A 24,586-nucleotide genomic window follows, 5' to 3' on the forward strand; every position below is an offset into this window, starting at 1 on the left:
CTACATGAAAAATATGCAGCGGCACAGGCGGCACAGCATTCACGAGAACATTCCCGCACGATATCGTAACTACGTCAACTGGTGATGACAGGTTGTTTCTGATTCTAACCTTGGAAGGTTGGCATGTTAGAAGCAAAAGGGAAGCTCTTCTGGTCTCTTGCTTGCCTGGATGCCAGTCATATTTGAATTTCTCAAAGGCACTCAGTTTTCCGGTCAAAAAATGCCTCGTGCAAGCGCTGGTCATATTGCTCCTTGTCTCTTAACTTCTTCTCGAGGAACTTGAACGTACCGAATGTCCAGTAAGGCATTGTAATAAGCCAAAACGACTCATCATCTTTGTGAGACTTCGAAAATCGTGGCTGAATATGAGTGTAGAATATTTCAAACAATGCCATGGGCATATTGAGTGCAATGGAGCACCAGAACGTCCCACGCCCCCACCCATCCTTCATAATGGAATGCAATTGAACGACTGGCTGTTGTGCTAGAGAGTTCTTCTCCTCTTCCTCCCTCAAAATTTCAACGAACTCCCCATGAGTAATCTCATAGGCTTCGAGATCCATCTCGGGGCCGGGTTCACCTGCTAACCAATCTGGCGGATGGATCATTTCCACTGGACGAGAGCAGGCCCATTCAAGATCGATGAGACTCTTAATATTCCAATCCTCGTCCACCATGATGTTGCTTGGGTGGAGGTCAGTGAGTTCCATGAAGAAGGGCCCTCTGAGAAGGTCGCGCCGGGAAAAAAAAGGCCAAACACTCCTTATAACCGATAATGCACACGCCTGGTAGAACCCATCTTGAAGGCTGCTAACGGCATTTGGCTGATGCCGAAAGCGGCTCTCGTGAAATGCGAGAAGGTCATGTATATAAGAGTCAGCTGTTGCGTGCGTGATCTGTCGAGGTATATCGACTGGAATGTGTTCATTCTCCAACAGTTGAAGCTGAAGGGTGAGAAGCCGGTTGCTCAGAGTTAAGTTACCAGAGCTGTCTTAAACAAATGAGCCAATTTTTGGCAGTGGTATCCGAGTCATTGCTGTCATAATTTGCGAGAGACCACGGAATAAGTTTGTTCGCAACGTTTTATTATGACACCCTTTACCCCATGATTGCAAAAGCATTTGGCCTCGAGATGAATCGATATACTCAATCAAAATGTATTCATTCCCCAGGGGCTTCGCTTCATTCATTTGATAAGGAATGTAAGATGTCGGTATCGAATAACCCAGCCATCTCAACACATGGCGACGAAGATATTGAACGATACGGGTGAGAAATGTCATATGTTCGAGATGAGTGAACTAGCTTGGCCAGAGCCAGTAATCTCAAGCTTAAGTTCCCTTTAATACGTACGGTCTCTCCGTTGGATAATCCGAACCCGTATAGATGTGGAATGGGAACATTTGGGCAATTCTCTTGGAGCCATGCATAGGTCCCTGCCTCACAGCGGATCTTTTCATCTGAATTTCCAGGCTTGAAGGCTTCCCCAATAAGTTATGGGAGCGGAAATCGTATCATAACCTGTTATGGGGAATTTTGATCTGGACTGTCAATATCGGCCCGGATGCAGACGTTAAAGCTGCCATGTATCCAATCCTCCACGTCAACCAGATGGCATGAATCAGATGATAGGCCCAGACGGCGCCCAATTATTTTTTTGATCAGTTGACGATTCTGAAACAAATGTGTAAAGTATTGATCTCTCTCATCTCTATATCCAAGTTGATGGAGGATATTGTTGCCGTCTTCTCTTGCGGTGGAATATGTGATCTGGCCACGGAGCAAACTGCGAGGTCTTAATAAGTTTGCATCATGATCTGATTCTGGAGACATTTCTCCACTTGAAAAAAAACAGATGGGACGGTAGATTGAAAATGTACTCTTGATTAGTCTACTAGTAGAGGTATAGGACCGTTGATAGGCGAAAAAGGGGGTCAGATGCCAGCACTTGAGCTCGGATAAATATTACCCCTGATGGACGTATGTAGGTACTTATTTATGAGTGCTGATCTTCGCTATGAGTCTCTTTCAACTATGAAATGGTGTCTCTTTTGCTTGAAATTGCTAGGTCTGCTATTTCATGAACTTGAAACAGGTAGGAACATCTTCAGATGTTGGCTATCAAGTTCAAATCACCTATTCTTCAGGCATCTGGAGTACAACGGGCAAGGGTTATAATAAGTATTACCTGAGTTAGGCCGCTTTATGGTACAAATTCTCTAATCAATCAATATCATTGGCGAGAGCTCTATCCATTTTCTGTCCAAGTTAAGGTGAGTGATTCAATCACTTGGAAAAACTAGATACGCTTCTTTCCTGCATGCTTCTTGGCAGCCTCAGTGTTGCTGAACGGGAACCCAGTTGTTCTTTTATCAGCACCCGTTCTACGACTTATCTTGCCCTCGCTGCTTGCGAAGAGCACACACCACAGCCCGATAAACGCAAGAAGGGAATTCCCGGCCACTGCGATCGCAAACACACCCTGACCCCCAGCAACATACCATGTATAGGCATAAAATCCGGAGATCGCATGGAATAAAGATGTGATGATGAGAGTTGGAACGGCATACGGTGCCTTGGGGTCTGATTCCTCTGTTGTGACAGGCTCGGCTATCGTAGATGTCAATGGGATGGAGCCTGTCAACATCACAGTCAAGATTGCCATGGTTATAAGGCTGAAGCCGAGACAGCGGGCAAAGTATATTTCGATGGCTATAAAGCAGCAATGGGTCATTAGTATGTCTGGGATTCCAGGTTCAAATGTCATGGATAGTATCCACAGGTACTAGGAATATAGAAGACACGTACGGCTGGCCGGGCGGGTTTCATCTAACAGTAGGGCCACAATCATGCCTGGCCCCGTCATCAGAGGCAGACTCTGCAGGGAGAGCCATGCGGCTGTCGAATATGTGTATGTATAAAACACCTTGTTCCATTGATGTTAGCTGCAAGTTGGAGCCTGGTTTGGGTTTCTTTCTCTGGATATAATGGAGTTCTCGGGTGAAATTGGGATCAGGCACAACTTACATCCATGATTACAGCTGCTTTGGGTGCTCCACTGGGGAATTTCAGTAATGTCAAAGCTCGAAGAGAATGAATGATAGCTGTTGTGCTGAGAAAAAGACCTCGGGAGACTGGCGATTGCTGCCTGATTAAGGTTTTATAATGACGTCATTGTATTTACCTCATAGACCGAGTCATAGTGTATTTACTTGGGATCAGACCGCACTTGGCACTATCTGTTAAAGATTGATGCGGAAGAAAAGATAGGACACAAAAAATGAATTTGTGACTCATTATAGAGGAATAACCGAGATGTTTTCTCCTGCTACATATGCATGTCCAGAAACTCGTACTTGAGGGTCAATGAATGGGCGAAGCTATGAGACATTCGGTGGATCGGAGGGACTGAGTCATGAACTAAATGAAGAACAGATCCTTCGCTCCTTGGCTTTGAACTGTGTCTGTGTCCCCACATTCAAGTTTGAATTTAGTAGTATTGATTTGATGAGGCTCATATTCCAGGGTTCAAGTATGCCTCTATGCTCCAATGGCATTACTGAAACCCCAGTCCCTGATTTGCCTTCGACCTACTAGTTGACATTATTATGGATATTCAGACCAAATTGACATATCTCCAATGGCAACAAGAGTACTCACAGACTCGACCATATCGAATTTCTCAATTTGGTCGCAAGAGAGCCGCTAGTCAACAAAGCAAACCGCATAATTTGGTCTTCCATAAACCGGAAACGACAGAGATTATTCATGATATAAGAGGATACAAAGAAGGCCGAAATGAGTTTACACTCGAGGCAAATGGATTTACATATTGTAAACATCCTCCTCCAGTGTTTACGGAACCAAAGGATTTCTCTGTACCCAAGCAGGTCCAGGCTGTCTTTTTACCAGAGTGTGAGGCAATCCTCAGGAATGAGATTGAAAACGTGGAGAAGGTCCTTATCTTCGATTGCAAGGTAAGAGTTCTGTCCTGATCATGCTGGCTTCTACTGAACTTTCATTTTTCACAGGTAAGGAAAAGGAAAAGCGCCAAAGAGCGGCGAAAAAGAAACGGCCATTTGTTGAGCTTTGCCAGACAAATTCATGTAGGTCAGTTCAATTTGAAGTCAAAAGACAGATCTCCTCCTCTCCTTGCCTTTCTGGTTTATTCATACTAACAAACATCTCAGACACCCTTCTCACGAGAGATAATATTGGAACTCCTATGATGGAACGAATTCGCAATCACCTTCCTGAAGAATCTCGATATCTCCTGAATAAGCGAGTGCAAATGATCAAGTGAGTTCATAGAAATTGGTCACATTTTCTCATAATTCCTATCTCTCCCTTGAGATTAAGAATTCTTCTAACATGAATTCTCAGTATGTGGCGACCACTCAATGGTCCAGTTGAAGACCAGCCTTTTGCTGTGTGTGATGGCGGGACCTTTCACACATCAACATTAGTTGAGACAGATATGACTCGAGGAAACTATACAGGTACATTAATGTATCCGCTATACGACCCGAAACGCCCTTGCGAATGGTATTACCTTAGCCGACAGAGTGTGGAAGATGTCCTACTATTCAAAAGCTTTGACTCAAAAGAAGGGAGTATTAAATGTAAGTCTCTCCCTTATTTAAATTCTTTTGAATTGGGGGTGTTCTACCATGAAACCTATCAGTCTAACATTTATGCTCTGCAGATGTTTCCCATACTTCATTTACTCTGCCTAATCCCCCAGATAATGCACGTCCGAGAGTCAGTGTCGAGATCAGAGCTCTGGTCTTTACGAATTCATAATGCTCGATAGCGATATCTGTCCTGGTGCCTGTGTCATTGAAATGAAAACAAGCCACAAGTATTATTAAAGGCTATCAAATGACGTCCAGAATATGGGATGAGAAAGGGTTTATGCAATTCAAATATCTTCATCAAATGCTGTTTAACGTGACTTTCATATAAATTAATAGTTCAAAATAGCGCCACCTCCAACTCCATATACCCAATCAACCTTCCACGAGAATTTGAGGATTTTTATTGATTGATTTGGCTGGCGCGCAGGTATCTGGCGAAGCTGTTATCCGCATCGGAAGGAGCGCTCTTAGAGCCTGATAAAGCCTGCTGATAACGTTGGGACAGACTTTCATCGTCGCCATCATGAGGCCCGACATATTCTTCTTCACTGTCATCCTCGCCATCTGCAAGTCCACGCTTGATGATATCGTCCTCTTCATCTTCCGCCTCACTGACGGTTTCCGGCCCAGACTCGGCACTCTTGCCCTTTGCGCGGCTTGACCCGGAGACATTCATATCTTGCATCAACTTGCCAAGTTCGACTTCCCGTCGAGACTCCTTATCTTCCTCTCGCTCCTTCTTCTTGCGCTCAAGCTCGGGCTTGTAGTCGCGCTCGAATTCCTGTCGCTTGGTTTCCACCGCTTCAAAGAACTCGTCAACTCCATCACCGGTCATAGAGCTCACTCCAACCACGCTCAGGTGTCGGTAGAACTCCTCCAGCATCAAACTCATGCTGTTCAGCAGTGATCCCATGTATCCACTTCCACCTCCGAAACCGGCGACGCTACCTTCGGATCCAAAGGCACCCGCTTCTTCCTCTTTTCGTAGAGATTCTTGGAATTTATCGAAATCAGTCATCCACTCCTTTGCAAACTCGGCGTCCTGAACGTCAGTCTTGTTGAAGACCAAGATCATTGGAAGCTTAGTTTTGTAGAGAATACTGCAGGCGTAGAGCATGTTGCTCATAAATGTGCTGGTCGAGCTAGCACGAGGAGTATCGATAACGTATGCGATCACGGTAGGGAAGGAGGAGGCAAGGGTCTCCAGAAGGATGCTACCAGAAGCACTCCACACGAAGACCTCAATCTGTCCGGGTGTATCGACCAGAATATGTTCAATCTTCTTAGCGGTGGGGTTCTCTGGGTTGGGAGCAGTGCGCTTTTCCAGTAGAGAAATGATTTGGTCGACCTTAGTAGCGAACAGGTTGAGTGATGTCAAGATTCCACCGTTAGGACCGAGGTTGTATTGTTTCATGACTTCCTTGTAGTTGATCGAATCCCGGATATCGATGTTGCTGTCAAATGGCACCGAGTGCACCGCGGGGTCAAGGTTCATCACATAAGGCACTTTTTGATTCGAATGCAGATGAGAGTTGATTCGTTGCATGAAGGTCGTCTTACCCGAACCTAATGCGGTCAATTAATCAATCATCCTTATCGCCACGCTCAATAGCTTTAGAGAAAAGGTGATCGCCTTACCTGCCATGCCCACGCAGACAATGGACACTGGAGACGACATATTGAAGGTGTTTATTGAGAATGGAGGAAAACGTTAATTTGAGCCCAAATACAAATCAAAAGGAATATTCAGCCAAATTGATTAGTTAGATCTGTGGAAGTAGAATGTGGTAAAAGTGGGAGAAGAGTGTAAGAGGTGAAGCTCTTTTTTTCTGAAATTCTTTTTTTTGTCGCGGGGAAGATCCGCGCCTGGACCGCCCGGCATTAACGTCATTCCATCTGAGCTTTTTTACTCTTCTCCTTACACAATTATCTACACAATGACGCTAGAAGATTTTGAGAAATCCCTGGCGCAAGACCAGGAGAAGAGGGAGAAGAGTAGCCGCGATCGGCATCACCGAGATCGCGATAGCGACCGTCACCGCGACCGCAGTAGAGAACGCTCCTCGCGACATCATCGTCATCATCAATCAAGCCACCATCACCGGCACCATTCATCCCGATCCCGCGAACGAGGAAGTGAAAGAGATCGCGAGTCCCGCTATCGGGACGAGGAAAGTCACAGACACAAGCGCTCGCGTCATTCGACGGACCACGGAAACGATGACGACCACGCGCAGAAGCGTCGACACCGCTCTAGTCGCGACGAAGAGGAGTCTTCTGCACCCAAGACAATTGTCCAAGAGGAGCCTAGTGACCTGAAGCGAGACTCTTGGATGCAAGCACCATCTGCTCTCGATGTCGAATATGTTAATCGCCGAGATAATCGAGTCGACGAACCGGCAAAGCCTACAATGCTTCAAGCTGATTTTGACCTCAAGATTCACGACAAAGAGCTCAATAGCCATCTACGGGACCTTAAGGAAGGCAAAGTTCCGGAGGAGGTTCAAGAAAAACCATCACAGCATGAAGTGGATTATACATTTGGGGATACAGGGTCGCAATGGAGAATGACGAAGCTTAAAGGTGTCTACAGAGAGGCTGAAGAAACTGGAAAACACGTCGATGATATTGCGATGCAGCGCTTTGGTGATCTCCGCTCATTTGACGATGCGCGTGAGGAGGAAGTCGAGATGGACCGTCGTAAGACCTATGGCAAATCCTACGTGGGTAAAGACAAACCGAGCGGAGAGCTGTTCCAAGAAAGAAAGCTCAAGAACGACATCCACCGAGCGTCACATGAACACATTCGTGACCCAGCAGATGAGCTCAGAGCTGAGGGTCAGGGACAAAAAATGGACACTGTACCCCCAGCCAATACCACTCAGCCTCTGGATCTCACTGCTTTAAATCGACTTAAGGCTCAGATGATGAAAGCTAAATTGAAGAAAGCCCCTAACGCGGCAGAGCTTGAAGAGCAGTACAACATCGCAGCAGCAGCTATGTCTAATCGCAAAGAGTCCGACGTGGTGGTGCTGGGTGTTCAACATAATCCTATGCTGGCTGGCGCACGAAATGAAGTCAAGCCCATTGACAACAAGCGCGGTCGCGAAAGAGGCTTGGTTCAAGAAAATGAAGATATGAGTATCGAAGACATGGTTCGTGAAGAACGGAAAACTCGAGGTCAAGTAGGAGGAGAGGGTAAACGATTGGCTGAACGCATTGTGCGTGATGGTAAATTCGAGGTAAAATCGAACTTGTCACGTCTGTTCTAAGCCCACTTATCTGACTTTTTTACAGAATGAACTTGAATATATGGACGACAATGCCTCCAAGCTGGCAAAGCGTGTGCATCGCTCCGAGATTGACATTAAAAATGCTACAGCCAATGACTTCCGCAAATTGAACAAGATCTTGGATAACTGTCCGCTCTGTCATCACGAGGATACAAACACTCCCCCGACAGCACCAGTTGTCTCCCTGGCGACAAGGGTGTTCCTCACACTTCCTACCGAGCCCGAGATTAGCGAAGGAGGTGCTACGATTGTACCCATTCAGCACCGCAACAATCTCATGGAATGTGATGATGATGAATGGGAAGAGATCCGCAACTTCATGAAGAGTCTCACGCGGATGTATCATGATCAAGGTCGCGATGTGATCTTCTATGAAAATGCTGCTCACCCACAACGCAAGCGCCATGCGTCAATGGAAGTGGTCCCTCTTCCATACAGTCTTGGAGAAACATCTCCTGCATTCTTCAAGGAAGCCATTCTCAGTGCTGAGTCTGAATGGTCCCAGCACCGCAAACTTATCGATACCCTCGCCAAGGCCAAGCAGGGAATGGGAAGATCTGCTTTCCGGCGAACTTTGGTCAAGGAAATGCCCTATTTCCATGTCTGGTTCGAATTGGATGGTGGATTGGGTCACATTGTTGAGGATGAGAACCGCTGGCCTCGTGGAGATCTATTTGCCCGTGAAATCATTGGTGGCATGCTCGATGCGGCCCCTGATGTTGTCAAACGCCAGGGTCGCTGGCAGCGCGGAAGTGATCGACGAGTAGAACCTTTCAGAAAACGCTGGAGGAAGTTTGATTGGACACGAATCTTGGTTGAAGGATAAGGAGGAAAGGGCATTTCAAAGCGAACATGCTTCGGTGAACCAGGTTTGTAGTGGCAGCCCTGCAGGCTTCACTACTCCTGGCGAAGGATGATATGCACAAAATGGGTTAGCTATCAATATGATACCGCTGAAATTATCGCCAATTGGACGATTTTTACGTTTTCCGATATCCATATACTTTCCCGATGTATCAAGATCGCGGGATTGCTCCGAACATAGAGCTGTAAACGAACTTTGGATACGCTTCCAAGGTTGACTCTTGAGTTTCCCCCAATTTAACTGCTACGGGCTATCTTGTCTACAGGCAAATGCTATCTACTCATGATCTGGTCGGTATTGCTTGGAGAATCTACATGATTTAATGGTGTGCATCCCACGTAGACTCGGAGAACTGTCCGCGATAAGCTTGCGTGGGGCACATCTTATCTTGCGCCCTTGGATGACATTCCCTCTCCTTGGTCATTCTCAATTGTTTCTTTTCTTTTTTTTCTGTAATTTAAGTTGACTACTCCTCTTTCCAGGCACTTCCAGCTTCTATACATCTCATTGCAGCCAGTCAGATAATAATTGTCTGCAAATCAATTCAAGTATCTGTCGGTGAGCGCCCCTCTTTTGGAGTATTTTCCAAAACTAGTAGATTTCCCGGTGCCCAGCAATCCATTGCGCTTGTGCAATTGATATATCAGGACTGCTCTCACATTTAAGATATGATATTATCTCATAGTAAGATCAAAGAATCTTTAAGCTTTCGCTAACAAACACCCGACAGATACACATCGCACCTTGTACTACATCAATCTACAATAATGGGCTCTGCCAACCCTGGTACCAAGATCCTGCTCTTGGGAGAGATTGACTTGTATGCTCTTTGAACGAAAGCCCATAAATCAATGCTGACACAATATTAGTGCGCATAAAGCTTGGAACGCTCTCAGCGAAGTCGGAGAATTGGTCAATTGCACCGCAACCAACCGAACCGAGTTCCTCCAAGAATGCCGCGCTGGAAAGTATGATGGCGTCATTGCTGTTTATCGAACCTTTCATTCCATCAGTATCACTGGATTGATTGATGAGGAGCTTGTCAACGCCCTTCCAAGCTCTTTGAAATACATTGCTTCTTGTGGTAGGCGACCTTCAGGACTGTGTATCTGACGGAAACAGCGCTGATATTTTCGTCCATAGGAGCTGGTTATGACCAGATTGATGTTCACGCGTGTAGCACACGTAACCCAATTATTCGGGTTTCCAATGTCCCCACAGCTGTGGACGATGCCACTGCTGATGTGAGTATGTTCCTCATCCTTGGTGCTTTACGAAACTTCAATTCTGGTATGCATGCCCTGCGTCAAGGGAAATGGCGTGGAACAGCAGCTCTTGGACACGATCCTCAGGGTAAAGTTCTGGGAATCTTGGGAATGGGTGGTATTGGGCGGAACTTGAAGAAAAAGGCCGAGGCGTTTGGCATGAAGGTGATCTACCATAACCGTCGTCAGTTGAGTGAGGAGCTTTCTGGTGGAGCTCAGTATGTGACATTCGATGAGTTACTCTCGACCAGTGATGTGATCAGCTTGAATCTGCCGTTGAATGTGAGTTGCATAACAAGCAAGACTTTTGGATAGTCCCGGGACTGATATCATGTTTTAGAAAAATACTCGTCACATCATTAGCAAGGCTGAGTTTGCGAAGATGAAGGATGGTGTTGTTGTTGTGAACACTGCTCGTGGCGCTGTCATTGATGAGGCTGCCCTCGTTGAGGCCCTCGATAGTGGCAAGGTTTTCTCTGCTGGTCTCGATGTCTTCGAGGAAGAGCCCACGATCCACCCGGGACTTTTGGACAACCATAAGGTTGTCTTGGTTCCCCATATGGGTACATGGACTATTGAGGTGAGTTTGAGAAATTCATAATGCAGGATTTGAATTCTAGAGCCGACTCATAATTGCTAATTCTTTTTGCTCAGACTATTACCTCGATGGAAGAGTGGACTATTGAGAACATTCGACTTGGCATCGAGACGGGCAAGCTCAAGAGCCCCGTTGCAGAGCAGGCCGATCTGTGAGATTTGATTAGTGTACATTTCCCCGCTATATATCGACATAGATTCCAGAAATGGCGTCATCCGAAGATTGAAATGTTTATTAGTATGAAATAGTATTATTGCACATTGATTGCCTACTAAGTAGCCTTGGAGATATAGTTAGTTCACTTAACTAGTTATCAGTTTGGATAGAAAAAAGCGGCAGAATATAAGGGGCGGTCAGTGAAAAGACCAATAGAGAAGAATGGTAGACAGAAGTAGACTGGGCGGTAGGAGTAACAGACCAATGATCGGTGATACACGACAACACTTGAGTATTCTTACTGTCTTCCGTCAACCATCTCACCAGCAATATATCATGGCCGAATACTGGAAATCCGCGGTAAGTGTGCTATCTTGCTTGAATAAAGTGTGTTTACTAACATTTATATCTTCTATTTCAGCCGCGCCACTGGTGCAAGCAATGCAAGATCTTCATTCGCGACACGGCTTTCGAAAAGACTCAACATGAAGCAAGCCCCAAACACCAAGGCAACCTCAAGCGCTTCCTGCGCGACATCCATAAGAATAATGAAAATCAGCAGCGAGAGACACAGCGCGCCAAGAGTGAGGTAGAAAGGTTGCGACAGGCCATCTCTGGCGGAGCCTCCGAGTCCAAGACCGATTCCAAAACACCCGCGCCTGCACCTACGAAACAATCCGCTGCCCCAGCTGAGAGACCAGTCAGTGTGGAAGATAGGAAGAAGCAAATGGCGCAGCTTGTTGAAATGGGGGTGGCTATTCCCCAGGAATATCGGGCCGAGATGGCATTAGCCGGAGAATGGCAAACACTCTCGGTGACCAATTTGGACTCAGAGGGGGCGAAATCGATCGGGGTTCGCAAACGCAAGCTTGAAGGTGAAGAAGATGAGGAAATTCCGGAGTATGTGAGCAAAGGGTGGGGATCAAGGATGAAGATTTATCCTGGTGTGCAGGACGAGGATGATGGGGACCTGGACGCTCTACTCGCGTCTACAAAGGACTTGAAAAAGGCCAAAACAGAAACACCAGCTATCCAAGCAGAGGAGGTTAAAGAAGAAACCGGGACTCTCCCCAAGACGAAAGATGAGAATACCGACTCAAAATCATCAATAGCACCAGTCTCAGAAGAAGGCAGCTCAGCTCCCGTCAAGGCAGAGGAAGCTGATGATTCTTCTGTTCCTCCTGTGAGCGCAGCCCCGCCGAGTGACGAGGGTTCTGGCGTTGTTTTCAAAAAGCGCAAATCAAAGGTCATGAGGAAATAAGCTGCGATATGACGATACAATTTTACAAATAATATGATTCTCATTTCCCCAGTTCATTGATCAATCGGCAGTATACTAACTTGCGAAGTTCACGTGGGAAAACACCAGTTGACAAAAAGCAAGCAGCGTCTTCATTCCATTCTTTGTCAACATGGCCATTACTATCTTAAGTTACATGAGCGCTTGCCACCCCTGCTGGTTTGATTTTTAGTCTCTACGGATACACTTAAAGGGCCGGTATATCCAATAATGAGTTATTGCGACTGGTTGGAATGACAAGATAGAATTAACCAAGTTTCGTTGATTTAACTGGATTTATCAAAGGGGATATCATTGATCCCTGCCCAGGTGGAGGCTACTATGCACATGCACTCAAGTGTTCAAGTTACAACTTAGTATGAGTGCAGAATATCTAGCAGGTTTAAGCTGTTTCTACATAGATTTGAACCTCAAGAACTTGAGGTATACATAGCCCAGCACCACTTTTTTTTTCTAGGGCAACTTAAATCTTCATTATGGACAAATTTGCCCTACTTTACCAAATCTAAAGAATAAATTAAAAGAAATTCAATTCAAAACGATAATTCATCTAGTCTGTTGATGCTGTTCATCTATACAGTTGCCACCCCAATAATTTTTTTTTTCTCTAGAGCGGAGACTTCGCCGGAAAAGAAAGCTCCTTTGGTTCCTCTCCAACTTCGCGCATCTCTTCCTTACACCACACCCCCACATGCGCATGCCCTTACCTATTTTCTCTTAAGTGACTTTATTCGGTGAGTTTACTGATTCTCCTAGCAATCGAGTCCCCTATATTATCAATCAACTTGGTCCTCCCCAAGTCGCATCGTCGCCGAAAAGCGCGCAGGATCCCCGGACTATCTCCTCCCCACCCTCGAGGCCAGGACCTTTCGCAAATGGATATAACCCACAGTGTCATATTCGATTGGCGGTCAGAGGAGTCCATACAATCGAGGCTTTGGGCGAAATTGGTCCGGGGCCTGATTCCAGAAGAATGCGACAAATGAATCCCGATCGGCCACCGAAATTTTTGTCAGCAAGGTCTTGAGATATGCAAGATCCTGTGGGATCCTACGATTTTATTGAACTTGAATTGTGCCCGGGATTCGTTTTGTCACATTCAACTGGGGTTGGAGACCGCCGGGAATTTCTGCATAGAGTAGATGTTGTCAACATCCTGTCGTGGTGTCCTCGTTTGGTTTCCATGTGCTTGTTGGCATTTTGAGAAAGCCCACTTGACTTTAGGGGGGGGGCATTGTCACTATTAGATGCAGGTCAATTCACATGAAAACCCGTCGACTAATATTTTTGTTGTTTTCTTCTAGAGCGCAGTGAATAAATGATTTATCACTCACAGTCAGTTCGATCTGGTGTGTCGCCTACGCTCGACAAACTGCACGACCTTTGACCTCCTTGTCGGCTCTACCAAATTAGCGCGACTATCGCTACAGCTTTTCCGATACGATAAACTACACAGGCGACCGTGATTTGAAGATAGAGGGGTTGGCATAGGAGAGATGGCGGAGCCAACAACCGATCCTAAGCCGGACGAAACGGCCAATCTGGCGGTAGACTCCCCAGCGCCAGTGACACAGCCTCCGCAGAATGATCAGCACCAGCAACCCGCAGAGCAGACCGGGCCACAAGTTCCAGAATTGAATCCTCCACCAGAAGCGACCAGCGAGCATCAACTTGAATCTCAACTTGAATCTCCACTCGAACCTCCTCACCACAGTGAATCTGCACCACAGACCGTCAAAATGGAGCTACCAGGCATAAACAATCATACGGAGGAAATCGGCGAAACTACGCCTGTGCCAAATACTACTGCGCATTCAATGGATCACGCACTCCCAAGCATTGACCATTCTCTCCCCCGATGGATACGTCTCAGTCACTCGTGGATGCTGGTTTCACCTCGTTCGATACCGCGCTTCCTTCAATCGGCTCTACTTCCGCAGAAGATTTGTCGCTTCCCGCCATTGATACAACTTTACCATCCTTTGACTCCACTTTGCCAGCAATTGGAACTGATATTCCTACCATGGATGACGACCATACGTTTGATGACAGCCATTTTGGCACACACCACGACTCCCATACCGGATCTGTAGAACCAGGCAACAGCGGGCCTGGGTCTATGAATGGATCATCGCATTACGACGCGACATCGAATGGATACCAATACACCCATAATCATCAGTCGCAACAGTCAAATCTCCATCATCAGTCTCCTCAGGCGCAGTCCCAGCATCAGTTCCAAGCGCAACCTCAGCAAAGTTACCAACAGAGCCCGGATATGTATCACAACTCTGGCTTCTCAACTGTCAATTCAAACTCTGGAAACAATGGTCAGGGTCAGCCCGGTCAGATGCCGCAAGCCCCGATTGGATCCCCCATGCCACCAATGTCATCAATGGGCCAGTATATGACTGGTTATCCCTCCAACGTATCTCAATCTGGTATGAGTCAAGATGGGCAAATGCAGTACCCACACGCAGGAGATCCCAACCAGATGCTCTCAGGTGGGCGACATAAAAAGGAAGTCAAGCGCCGTACAAAAACCGGGTGTTTAACTTGTCGTAAGCGTCGAATTAAGGTACGTTCTTTGAGTTGGAGATTTGATACTGCGCGGGGCGCGGACCTCGCTTGTGCCCGCAGACCCCGCCATCGTTTTATTCCACTTCCGCTTTTACTGGATTACCGTTTTTTCTGTTTTACTTTTTTTTTATTTACGCGTAACATTCCCTTCGATCTAATTTTTTATATTAGTGCGACGAAGGACACCCTGTTTGTCGAAATTGCGTGAAAAGCAAACGTGAGTGTTTAGGCTACGATCCCGTTTTTCGACCTACCGCATCAGCTCCTTCGGCCATCCAACCTGCACCTAATCCGCCGCCATCTTTGGTCGTCAATCCCCAAGGCCCTCCTGCTACCTCTGTGCCATCATACCCCTCTGCCCCCCCTGGGTATATGCCCGCTTCCTCACAACCATTTGCGCCATCCCTTCACTCCGAATCACCTAGCACCTCCACTGATCACCAAATTGATCACCGAACCTCTGTTGATACCTCGATTGGCTTGAGCAATACCCAAACACCCACCATGCAGGTTTCTCATGAGACAGGGCACCAGAACCCTGAACCTTCTTACAAAGGTATGATTTGGATAAGTTTGATTTCTTCACATTCGGTCACCTATAGTTTGTTTGCAAATTTCAAAATGTGCTAACAGCTGCTTCTAGCAAAAAATCTTCATGTCAATGACCTGCTCTCCCTAAGAGGAATTGCCCCTCCTCCCCCTCACCCTATCACAAGCCTCCCCGCTGGCCGACTCGAAGAAATCCAAGCTGTGTTCCTCGCCACATATGCACCTGCTATTGATAAGCTCCTGGAAGTTCGATGGTACTCCGACAAGGCACTCTCAGTTTTGATGGCGGATAATCAGCTCATGGCAGATTATTCTGCGTTGATTAATGCGTTCAATGACTGGAACCTCAGCGATGGCAACACTCTGGCTCGTCTGGAGAGCTTTGAAGCGTCTATTATTTGGAGGAGTATGTTATTGTGTCGTCAAGCACAAACACAGCTTCCAGAAAATGGACAATTTGGACAGGATTGGAATTTGACTGCTGCGGCCGCTCGTTTGACCGCTGTTGAAGCTCTTCTGAGCTGGAACCATCTGGATCATAACTCTTTATCTCGTGCGATGGGCATGGAGGCTGCCAACCCACCTAATCAACCCGATCAATTCCTGGCTCGGCAGATAGATTTCTGGGGTGAGATTGGTTCATTCCTCACAATGCACGATAACGAAGCGAGCTCGGCAAAAGAAATTGATGACACTCTCGGACGCTGTCGCCAATTACTTGATACATATGAAAACCGTGATATCATCTATTCCATCGCCATTGCGCGACACTTGGGACAACGATGGACGGATTTCCCCAATAGCTTACCGAAAGTGGGAGGCACGAATGAGAAAGAGTCCGGCACCAAACTCTTTGTCGCGCAGAAGTTCATTGAGGAAGAGGCTGAGGGCAAGGGTACTACCCAGATCTACAAGCGAATTTGTTGCATGGCAGTTCGCTCGTGGTGGGTTGCTCGCGAGTAATTGATCACACTTGATACGAAGATCCTCTCTGCTTTGTCTGGTGTAAATGTTGCATTCGTGTTTCCTGTTTTGGCGACATGTGTGCTTAGTTTCACAGACTACCACTTGTGCTCCATATTCCCAAATAGCATCATGGCTCAGGCGTTTAGTGACCTTGATAGGCGCTACTTGTATTTTTTGGTTCCTTGTTTTCTTTCTCTTGATTTGCTTTTTTTTAAACTTCAAATGGGGTTCGGGGGACCGGGCAGCGAGCGAGTGAAGCAATATGGCGTTTGTGGCCTTTTCTTTCCCCCCGGACGAAGTCTCTACCTTGTTTCTTGTGCATATGTCGCTTCCCATAGTCCAGGCGTTTCCATACCCTGCGCGTCCCAACTGTATGCAGTTGGATGATTTACGTTGATCAGTCGATAGTCCAAAATATCCAAACAAATGAACTCTCTTCAGATATGATTATTTTCTAAGCTTATTTTTATGGCGTCTGGGAATTTACAATGCTATGGCCAGTGTAGAGATGCATGAACTCGGAGTATTAGTGAGATACTTGGAGACGGGGCTAGTAGTATTATGCAAACTTGAACCTTTATGTCCTTTTCTTCAACTATTTGCGTCATCTGTCTCAGGCTTGATATGTTTGTTGTCACATTCAAGTTCCATTTGTTGACCGCGGGAATCTTTTTCATTGAAGGTCCGATACAACAGCCCTGGAGATAATGCCACAATTAACTATAGAAAGCTCGACCCGGTTACACCGTTAAAAGAGCGGATATTCTACGACTTAATTGTTAGTATAGACTCTTGCAAAGCTTCGGGACATAGTTAGAACAAAACTAACCTTCGAATGCCCTCCCTCAGGGTTTCTTCGCTCACGCAAAACACAAGTCGAAACCACCCTGCTTCCGGGGCATGATATTGCTCACCAGTGGACATAATGACGCCTCCCATCTCCAAGCGCCGAGAGAGCAGTCTCTCAGCAGCCCATCCATCCCCCTGAGCAGTTTCAATCCGAAGATGTGCACTCAAATCAATCCACATGAACAAGCCTGCGTTTCTGTTGCAGTTTTTGAGGTTAGATTACCGAATGACTTGAAAATTGGAAATGGGACATCTTTCTCATACCCTTTGTCGTGGAAGCCGATGCCGGCCTGTCTTAGAAGTTCTTCTGCTAACAAGCGGTTCTGAAGGAGAAGGGTGTGGGATTTCTGTAAGAACTTTCCAATAAACTCCTGATCCTCCAACATTTTTGCTGCCAGGCTCATAGAAAATTGAGACGGAGAGGAAAAGCGGCTAAAATATGATATTTAATTAGCTTCCTATGGCTCTCCAGTGCTTGTCCAGATATCCATCTCACCAAAGCGCTCGTATCGCGTTATTAAATTCATCATTTTGCGAGACCATGCAGCCCAATCGCATTCCACCTGCGCCAAAATCCTGTTTAAAGTCAGTACCATGGATCTTTTCGGTTTCAGAGCTCCCTTGGATCTACCTTTGACATCCCATAAAGAACATGAACCTGATCTGGGTCGATCAGACCATTGAAATCAATTGAGCGAACAGATGTAAATGTTTCAGACGGCCTGTCGTATCGCGTGTAGACCGATAGCGCATAAATTTCGTCGCTGACTAGATGAATACCTTTTGACGCACATAGACGAAGAAGCCCGACTAAAGTTTCCCTAGGGTAGCAGCGTCCAAGAGGATTGTGCGGGTTGCATATGATTAATGCTTTGATGGATCTTCCTCTCGCTTTCGCAGCTTCAAATCCGGCCTCGATAGCAGCGACGCTTTCAGGCAAGAATTGGTCTTTGTCTCCAACGTGTATGTATTCTAGGTGTACGCTTGGAAGAATACTGATCAGTCTCAGGCTGTCGGGAAACATTCATTGGATCCTGCTTACCTAGTCCTGGTGGTGAGATCTCGATGAAAGGCCCCATACACTGGGCCAACTAATAGGATAGAGTCATTGGGGTTACATAAGAGAAAAGCGCATAGTTCATTCAGGCTTGTCACTCCAGACGCAAAGTTCACCTCCTCTGCATCAATCCGTGTGAATGGATTGAAGTGAGCGTTGAGGTGCTTCGCCATCGCTGATCGCAGTCTTAGAGTCCCCGTGTAGCCTTCACCATAGGCACAGCACTGCCTGTCAAAGCTCTTTGAATAGTTAGTCATAGCCAGCTGAGCTGACTTTTCTTTTTCTTTTTTTATGTACCTTTTCGTTCAAATACTCCGACAGATCATCATGCATCAGCCACTTTGGTTATCAGCAGTGTCCTCATTCCCAAGACAGATTGCAAAAAGTTACATTTTCAGCATTTGCAAAGCTGACAATCCCATTGGGATTGGTGGACGAGTTGTAAACATCTTGTTCGCCATGGGCAAAGTCGATCTTCCCCCAGGTTGAACCCCTTGTGGACAACATGCCTTGCGATCCTGTCCCAAAAGGATTCCTTAGGAAACCGTCTTCCGGGGCTTCAATTTTGGTATGTGAAAATACAGTAGAAAATTACTTTGAATAAAGAAATGATGAAGTGGGGTTGAAGCGGGGATGGATCATGACGGAATTGATCAGGGAGTCCGAAATGGAGTCCAGACGGAATTTAGATTCAGCTAGCCACATCTGGAAGTATGATCGGGACCTTTTTGTTCGTTTCGGATCTAGCTTGTCACATTGTAATAGCGATAGGGCTCCGCCTGGGCAGTATGATCTGTCTAGATCTTAGTACCTATGACGCCAGGACCGGAGTAGCGCTAGCCAACTTCAGCCCTTCCACTTTATCACCAGGGATATATGGGCTTTCTGTTTCTGAAACCTCAACCCGAACCTTCGCTTCGCCTGTCACACCCTGAAACAAGAATCCGATATCCCTCGTCGAGTCCACCAATTCAACTTCCCGGCGCACAAAACGGCTCGAATTCTCCTGCGTCGATGATTCAACAGGAGACTCTTGCTGCGGCATCTCATCCTCACTATCCTCTGCCCAGTCTTCCTCGTCAACGGTTGCCTTAGCCACTGGATCCCACTCATCTGTTTCCCAAACCAGTTTGAAACTGTATGGAGGGAGTGTAAAGAGTCGCGAGACCAGCGCCTTCACTTGGTATGTGTTGAACGAATTTGGAATTTCCTTAACAGATAATTGGTGCTGAGAATGAGGATTGCTGGACCCTGGTCGGTGTAGGTAAAATGCCATTTTGACAAGCCGGGCAGCAACAGAGTGAGGGTGAATGATTCTAGTACCGGAGCCGTCGGATTGAATCGCTCTTGTAACTCTCGGTTCGCCATATAGATCACATAGCTCTGAATACCGAGGGTGATTAACGAGAATAGAACTTTCTTCTTCTTCAGAGGTAGCGGAAAGTTCCTTGCCAATTAAAGAGAGGTAGTACATCTCTGCATTGGAACGATCTTGCGGCGAGATTGTGCTGTAGTTGAGAGTGCGGAGAGTTGAAGGAAAGCGAGATAGTGTCAGCATAAAAGCCTCGTCTACGGTCATAGGCTTGGAAGCACCCAGCGTAGATGTGGCGGCTGCAATTGATGGTGAAAGAGGAGGTTGATCGTAGAGTGCATTGCCTGATATCCGAAGGGACTTGATGCCTGGAAAGAGAGTTGCGAGGTGATTGAGGAATTTCCAGGATGTGATGTTGTTTCGAGAGACGTCAAGAGAGTAAAGAGCTTCTGGGAAATGGAAATCGGGGGTCGTATCGTTTGAGCCGTCCAGAATAGCACTGATATTGTTTGCTCGCAACGATAAGTGACTGAGATTGGGAAGTTTGGCCAAACTACGTAGCGATGATATTGATTCAATGTCATTGTTTTCCAAGATCAGTGAGGTGATGGAGTCTGGTAGTTGACATGTCGTGGACGTTAATTGGTTGCCCGATAATATCAGATTCGTGAGTGCTGGGAATCTGGATGCCACAGCAGCGATCTGCAAGTTCCGATGTTAGCATGTATTGGCTTGAAGCAATCAGATCCTCAAAAGAGATGCATACTTCCTCCCATGTGAGAAGGGTCTCCTCTAAGTGCAATTCAGTGATTCCGTTGAATACCAGGCCCTCTTCCAGGGGCTGGAATCGATTTCCACTATGGCAACGTCAGAATTTACGAACAAGGTCATAATTATTTAGCACAAGTTCTGTTGGGACTCACTTCACTCGCAACCTTTTCAGTTGCTTCAGCTGGTTGCAAATTTCCCATACATCACGCCATGAGTTCAACAGACTGCGGCTGAGGTCTAATTCGATAATCTTTGGGCAGGTTTCAGCAATCTTGGGGGCCGCCTCCCGAACAGAACTTATTGGCTGCTCAAAGGACGAAAGAACACCAGCAATGCGTAACCCATCCAGTAGAACAATTCGCAGCTCTTCGAGTTCCGCAAGCTGCTTACGGATCTTGTCGAATCCAACTTCTTCGACTACTTTACCACTGATTTCGATAGCTTTTGGATTTGAACCAGTGCTGGAATTTCCATCTTTTATCTTCCGCTCCTCAAATTCAGATGCATATTTCTCATGCAAAGCTTCCAGGAAACTCCGTGGTAGCTCAGATGGCCTGGATGGGCGGACAAAAGACCCCGCCGTGGGGTGGTTGTTCTTGCCTGAGTAGTGTCAGCGCCAATGTACAGACAGAATTATATCGGGGTATTCGCTTCTTACATGTGAAATAGCGAACCCCCTTATGCTCTCCTGCATGTTTGCCTCGAGATGGGTCGTCCCACTCGACACCTAACCAGTCGCCCGTGGTGCCTTGCACGCTGCCCACATAACGTATTGTGCATAGGTGGCCGTCAAAGGACCGGCGTTGGCCAATTTTTGCGGCACTCATGATGAGACGGTTACTGACGTGACAGAGGCTCAATTTCTGATCTGATCAATAAGAAGTATACACTCTGAAATAACTTCGAAGTTCATGCGATTTGAGTCTCAGGAAATATACCTGCTTACATAACACACCCAATTCTGCCCATCTCTGCCGTTATCTCCAACACGCAGATTTCCTACATCATCTTTCTCGACGACGACATCACAATGGATTACCAGGTGTGTTGGTTGACGAACCCATTTATCTTCTGATTAGTTTCCTTCATTTAATATCTAACACGTCTCAGAACCGCGCAGGATCCAAATTCGGTGGTGGTGGTGTTGCTGACCGCTCCGCAACCAATGCGGACCGTCGCGAGCGTCTGCGCAAGCTTGCCCTCGAGTCAATCGACCTTGACAAGGACCCCTATTTCTTCAAGAACCACGTTGGAAGCTTTGAGTGTCGTCTCTGTCTCACAGTCCACCAAAATGACGGTTCATACCTCGCCCACACCCAGGGCAAGAAGCATCAAACCAACCTCGCCCGACGTGCCGCGCGCGAACAACGCGAAGGAAAGAATCAAGATCCCTCATCTCTTCCCGGTGCTATGGGAGTGCAAGTGAAGAAACAGACTATCAAAATTGGACGACCTGGTTACAAGATTACAAAGATTCGAGACCCCTTGACCCGCCAAACGGGCCTGTTGTTTCAATTACAATATCAGGAGATTACCCCCGGCGTGGCCCCAAGAGTACGCTTCATGTCTGCTTTTGAGCAGAAGGTCGACGACCCAGATAAGAACTTCCAGTACCTCATTGTGGCTGCAGAGCCATATCAGTCCTGTGGATTCAAGCTCCAGGCGAAGGAAGTCGATCGACGCGAGGGACGGTATTGGACCTGGTTTGATGAGGATAGCAAGGAGTTTTGGGTACAGATCATGTTCAAGACTGAACGTGAGGAGAGATTTAGTGGTGTTCCCGGATTGGCACCTATGCGGACATGAAATTTTTGAGATCAATCGTGGTATCCTGCTACAAAAGACGAGGACGGTTTTCTATGGCAAGGACTGGAGCTAGGCGTTTCTGGGTGCTATTACAACAAGCTTCCTTTTTATGTACACTTTCATCGCAAGCATAATCAAAATGATATCCTCGTGGCTTGGTGGCTTATTGATTATATGGCTATCAATCTAATTACACTTCCATCCTTTAGTATGATACACACATCTGCTCCGTACTCGAATGTTGCCTTGGAATGTTGTCAATATTCGAAAACCCAACAATTCATTACAAACAAAATTTGACACAACAGTACAGCGCTAACTCAAAGGGGAACCAAATCTCCCATCATCAGGGCGCCGAAACCTGTCAGAGGTCGCCTCACCCAATCTACAGCGTCTGAATTCCTTCCAACCTCAGCAACTTCCTCTACAATTTGCCACTTTCCTGTGGCTTCATTTTTGTCCTGATATCGAAACACAACGCGATTGCCACCTTCAGAGACGTACTCACGATGCCATAGTCTTCGCCACTGCTCCGTGGATGTTCCCTCGACTGCGTTTATACGTTCTACAGTCTGGCTCTTGAGGGCCAAAGTATAGAGAGCCTGTATACTCCAGAGTCCATCTTGGCATGCATACTCTCTCAACATTTGCACGGCTTCATCTCGTGTTATGGGGTCGCGACAGAAGAAGGCCAGGAGAAGCAGGTGCCAGGCGATTCCGCACTCTAAAGAAATTTGGCAGGCAGGGTTTGAAGCGTTTTGCTTTGCTATCCGCAAAGCAACCCTAGCTGAGGGACAAATATTCACGAAACAAAAAGGTTTGCGAGTGAAGAGCCTCGGCACTGAAGTATTGCGGGGGATTTTCGAAGACATAAACAAAAGCACACTCTGTTAGTTTTTAGAGAATTATGGTAATACCCTGCCGTATACCTCCAGGGCTCAGACTCGAAGTCACATATTTTTTTTTAATCCGGGCTGCGAAGAATGCAAGCCCCTGCTCAGCGTGATGAAATGAATATTGAGAAAATAACAGAGGACTCCACCTCGCATCTGGCTATCGCATAAATTGTCATTTTCGCCGAAGTTGGAGTATCTGTAAATGAGGCAAAATGGGTCAGTGAGATTGCTGATCCATAGAAGATCGAGGGTGAATATGTACCTCCAAACCCGAACACACATATCTCCACCACCAGTTGCAAAAAGATTGCTGGCCGCTCCAGAGGGAACAGCGATGACTATTTGCGTGGCAAGCAGTTAGTAGCAGACTACAACTCACAGAAAGAATGGAGGGGTTCAGATACTTACTGGAGTTCTGGTGACCATACAATATCATCTGGACATTTCCAGTTGCCAGGTCCCAAAAACACACGCTGCAGTCCACTGATTATCCATTGATTATCGGGAGTCAAGCATATGCTGAGGACAATGTCCTATAAGAAAAATGCAAAAAATTTAGTGGTCGAGCAGAAGAAACAGGTTTCAAATATCCTTCAGAAATGAGAAGGAAGAAAAGAAAGAATACCAACCTCGTGGCCCTTGAATGTTCGGACGCATTTTCCCTTGGCACTATAAGAATCCACTCCCCGTGGAGCAGCTAACTCCCACAGCTTTATAGTCTTATCTAGACTACCGCTGACTAGATCGTGACTGTTATGTGCGAAAGCAACTGAGTACACGCTGTCTCCATGGCCACCAGGGTTCTCCAATTGCTCTAACAGCTCACCAGTACTAGTATCCCAGATGCGAATAATCTTACTCAGTGATCCAGCAGCAAGATAGTGGCCGTCTGGAGATATAGATACAGTTGTAACTAAATCCTCACTGTGAAGCTTATGAACTGGTTTCTCACTCAAGATATCCCATAGATAAACAGTCTTATCGGCACCACCAGAGACAAGATACTGACCGTTTTTAGAGATATCCAGAGAAAAGATACCCTGCTCGTGGCTATCAAAAATACTTTTGATAGTACATGAGGCAATATCCCAGATCTTGAAGTTGCCGGGGAAGTTAGCTTGTTGTTCTGCTGCAAATGGGCATTTTCCTTCAAAAGGAATATCATATCCTTTGAAGCCAAATGATAGTATTACTCACTCTAATCAGCCTGTCATCTGCTCCAGTAGCTAGATATTCACCATCATGGCTAAAGCAGACGCTGCGGGAATAACAACCACTGTTCTCATTGAGATCACCTTACTGGAAGGTTGCCACATTTGAGCCTGTGATCATATCGAAGATTTGTGCAAAGCCATTGCCACCTGTCACAAGATATTTGCCATCTTCACTGAACCGAACACAGCTGACCACACTATCGTGTTTGAGATGATAGATAAGGTCCACATCTAGCACACGTTGCACATCGGGATTGAGGACTACATGCCATTCTGTGCCCTCACGCTTCTCCGACAAAAACGGTTCTTGAGCTTCGGGGTTTTCAACCATGATTCAAATGTTTTCTCGGGATGCTCCTGTCAAATGGAGTGCGCAGTAATGCGAAAAGAATGCAGAGATGCAGGGGTAACGACCCTTTTATCCTTCGCCATAGCCCCTCAATGGCTGGAGGGGAGGGGTAAATCGTATCTT

The 24,586-nt window shown here is 46.5% G+C and overlaps 13 protein-coding genes across 13 annotated transcripts; 6 read left to right on the forward strand and 7 right to left on the reverse strand.

Moving 5' to 3' along the window:
* Window positions 1-191: 191 nt before the first annotated feature.
* N7483_011657 (uncharacterized protein) lies at window positions 192-1,833 on the reverse strand (the record flags this gene model as incomplete). The annotated part of the gene is made up of 4 exons (XM_057095084.1): window positions 192-987; window positions 1,096-1,301; window positions 1,354-1,481; window positions 1,548-1,833. 4 exons carry the CDS (start codon window positions 1,831-1,833, stop codon window positions 192-194), a joined length of 1,416 nt encoding a protein of 471 aa, XP_056941055.1.
* A 466-nt stretch (window positions 1,834-2,299) lies between these two features.
* Window positions 2,300-3,033, reverse strand: N7483_011658 (uncharacterized protein; the record flags this gene model as incomplete). Its single annotated transcript, XM_057095085.1, has 3 exons — window positions 2,300-2,712; window positions 2,809-2,926; window positions 3,028-3,033. The coding sequence occupies 3 exons, from the start codon at window positions 3,031-3,033 to the stop codon at window positions 2,300-2,302; spliced, it is 537 nt and encodes a 178-aa protein (XP_056941056.1).
* Window positions 3,034-3,608: 575 nt separating this feature from the next.
* N7483_011659 (uncharacterized protein) lies at window positions 3,609-4,229 on the forward strand (the record flags this gene model as incomplete). Its single annotated transcript, XM_057095086.1, has 2 exons — window positions 3,609-3,977; window positions 4,191-4,229. 2 exons carry the CDS (start codon window positions 3,609-3,611, stop codon window positions 4,227-4,229), a joined length of 408 nt encoding a protein of 135 aa, XP_056941057.1.
* Window positions 4,230-5,037: 808 nt separating this feature from the next.
* N7483_011660 (putative ATP binding protein) lies at window positions 5,038-6,315 on the reverse strand (the record flags this gene model as incomplete). The annotated part of the gene is made up of 2 exons (XM_057095087.1): window positions 5,038-6,203; window positions 6,276-6,315. The coding sequence occupies 2 exons, from the start codon at window positions 6,313-6,315 to the stop codon at window positions 5,038-5,040; spliced, it is 1,206 nt and encodes a 401-aa protein (XP_056941058.1).
* A 259-nt stretch (window positions 6,316-6,574) lies between these two features.
* On the forward strand, window positions 6,575-8,756 carry N7483_011661 (putative cell cycle control protein (Cwf19); the record flags this gene model as incomplete). Its single annotated transcript, XM_057095088.1, has 2 exons — window positions 6,575-7,879; window positions 7,935-8,756. 2 exons carry the CDS (start codon window positions 6,575-6,577, stop codon window positions 8,754-8,756), a joined length of 2,127 nt encoding a protein of 708 aa, XP_056941059.1.
* Window positions 8,757-9,562: 806 nt separating this feature from the next.
* N7483_011662 (D-mandelate dehydrogenase-like dehydrogenase) lies at window positions 9,563-10,813 on the forward strand (the record flags this gene model as incomplete). Its single annotated transcript, XM_057095089.1, has 5 exons — window positions 9,563-9,615; window positions 9,665-9,879; window positions 9,939-10,342; window positions 10,401-10,640; window positions 10,715-10,813. 5 exons carry the CDS (start codon window positions 9,563-9,565, stop codon window positions 10,811-10,813), a joined length of 1,011 nt encoding a protein of 336 aa, XP_056941060.1.
* Window positions 10,814-11,150: 337 nt separating this feature from the next.
* Window positions 11,151-12,075, forward strand: N7483_011663 (putative formin binding protein; the record flags this gene model as incomplete). Its single annotated transcript, XM_057095090.1, has 2 exons — window positions 11,151-11,174; window positions 11,236-12,075. The coding sequence occupies 2 exons, from the start codon at window positions 11,151-11,153 to the stop codon at window positions 12,073-12,075; spliced, it is 864 nt and encodes a 287-aa protein (XP_056941061.1).
* A 1,897-nt stretch (window positions 12,076-13,972) lies between these two features.
* N7483_011664 (putative C6 finger domain protein) lies at window positions 13,973-16,206 on the forward strand (the record flags this gene model as incomplete). Its single annotated transcript, XM_057095091.1, has 3 exons — window positions 13,973-14,692; window positions 14,866-15,250; window positions 15,338-16,206. 3 exons carry the CDS (start codon window positions 13,973-13,975, stop codon window positions 16,204-16,206), a joined length of 1,974 nt encoding a protein of 657 aa, XP_056941062.1.
* Window positions 16,207-16,949: 743 nt separating this feature from the next.
* N7483_011665 (uncharacterized protein) lies at window positions 16,950-17,444 on the reverse strand (the record flags this gene model as incomplete). Its single annotated transcript, XM_057095092.1, has 3 exons — window positions 16,950-16,974; window positions 17,039-17,254; window positions 17,323-17,444. The coding sequence occupies 3 exons, from the start codon at window positions 17,442-17,444 to the stop codon at window positions 16,950-16,952; spliced, it is 363 nt and encodes a 120-aa protein (XP_056941063.1).
* A 106-nt stretch (window positions 17,445-17,550) lies between these two features.
* N7483_011666 (uncharacterized protein) lies at window positions 17,551-18,622 on the reverse strand (the record flags this gene model as incomplete). Its single annotated transcript, XM_057095093.1, has 4 exons — window positions 17,551-17,634; window positions 17,690-18,068; window positions 18,101-18,387; window positions 18,506-18,622. 4 exons carry the CDS (start codon window positions 18,620-18,622, stop codon window positions 17,551-17,553), a joined length of 867 nt encoding a protein of 288 aa, XP_056941064.1.
* Window positions 18,623-18,926: 304 nt separating this feature from the next.
* N7483_011667 (uncharacterized protein) lies at window positions 18,927-21,025 on the reverse strand (the record flags this gene model as incomplete). The annotated part of the gene is made up of 4 exons (XM_057095094.1): window positions 18,927-20,129; window positions 20,194-20,284; window positions 20,351-20,798; window positions 20,857-21,025. The coding sequence occupies 4 exons, from the start codon at window positions 21,023-21,025 to the stop codon at window positions 18,927-18,929; spliced, it is 1,911 nt and encodes a 636-aa protein (XP_056941065.1).
* A 203-nt stretch (window positions 21,026-21,228) lies between these two features.
* On the forward strand, window positions 21,229-22,004 carry N7483_011668 (spliceosome assembly protein PRP11; the record flags this gene model as incomplete). The annotated part of the gene is made up of 2 exons (XM_057095095.1): window positions 21,229-21,240; window positions 21,309-22,004. 2 exons carry the CDS (start codon window positions 21,229-21,231, stop codon window positions 22,002-22,004), a joined length of 708 nt encoding a protein of 235 aa, XP_056941066.1.
* Window positions 22,005-22,324: 320 nt separating this feature from the next.
* Window positions 22,325-24,445, reverse strand: N7483_011669 (WD40 repeat domain-containing protein; the record flags this gene model as incomplete). The annotated part of the gene is made up of 5 exons (XM_057095096.1): window positions 22,325-22,787; window positions 23,309-23,433; window positions 23,530-23,994; window positions 24,098-24,176; window positions 24,201-24,445. The coding sequence occupies 5 exons, from the start codon at window positions 24,443-24,445 to the stop codon at window positions 22,325-22,327; spliced, it is 1,377 nt and encodes a 458-aa protein (XP_056941067.1).
* Window positions 24,446-24,586: the final 141 nt, after the last annotated feature.

The sequence above is a fragment of the Penicillium malachiteum genome (assembly GCF_028827825.1).
Source record: "Penicillium malachiteum strain IBT 17515 chromosome Unknown utg000005l:1.0-9002435.0:326005.0-9005861.0, whole genome shotgun sequence".
NCBI lineage: Eukaryota > Fungi > Ascomycota > Eurotiomycetes > Eurotiales > Aspergillaceae > Penicillium > Penicillium malachiteum.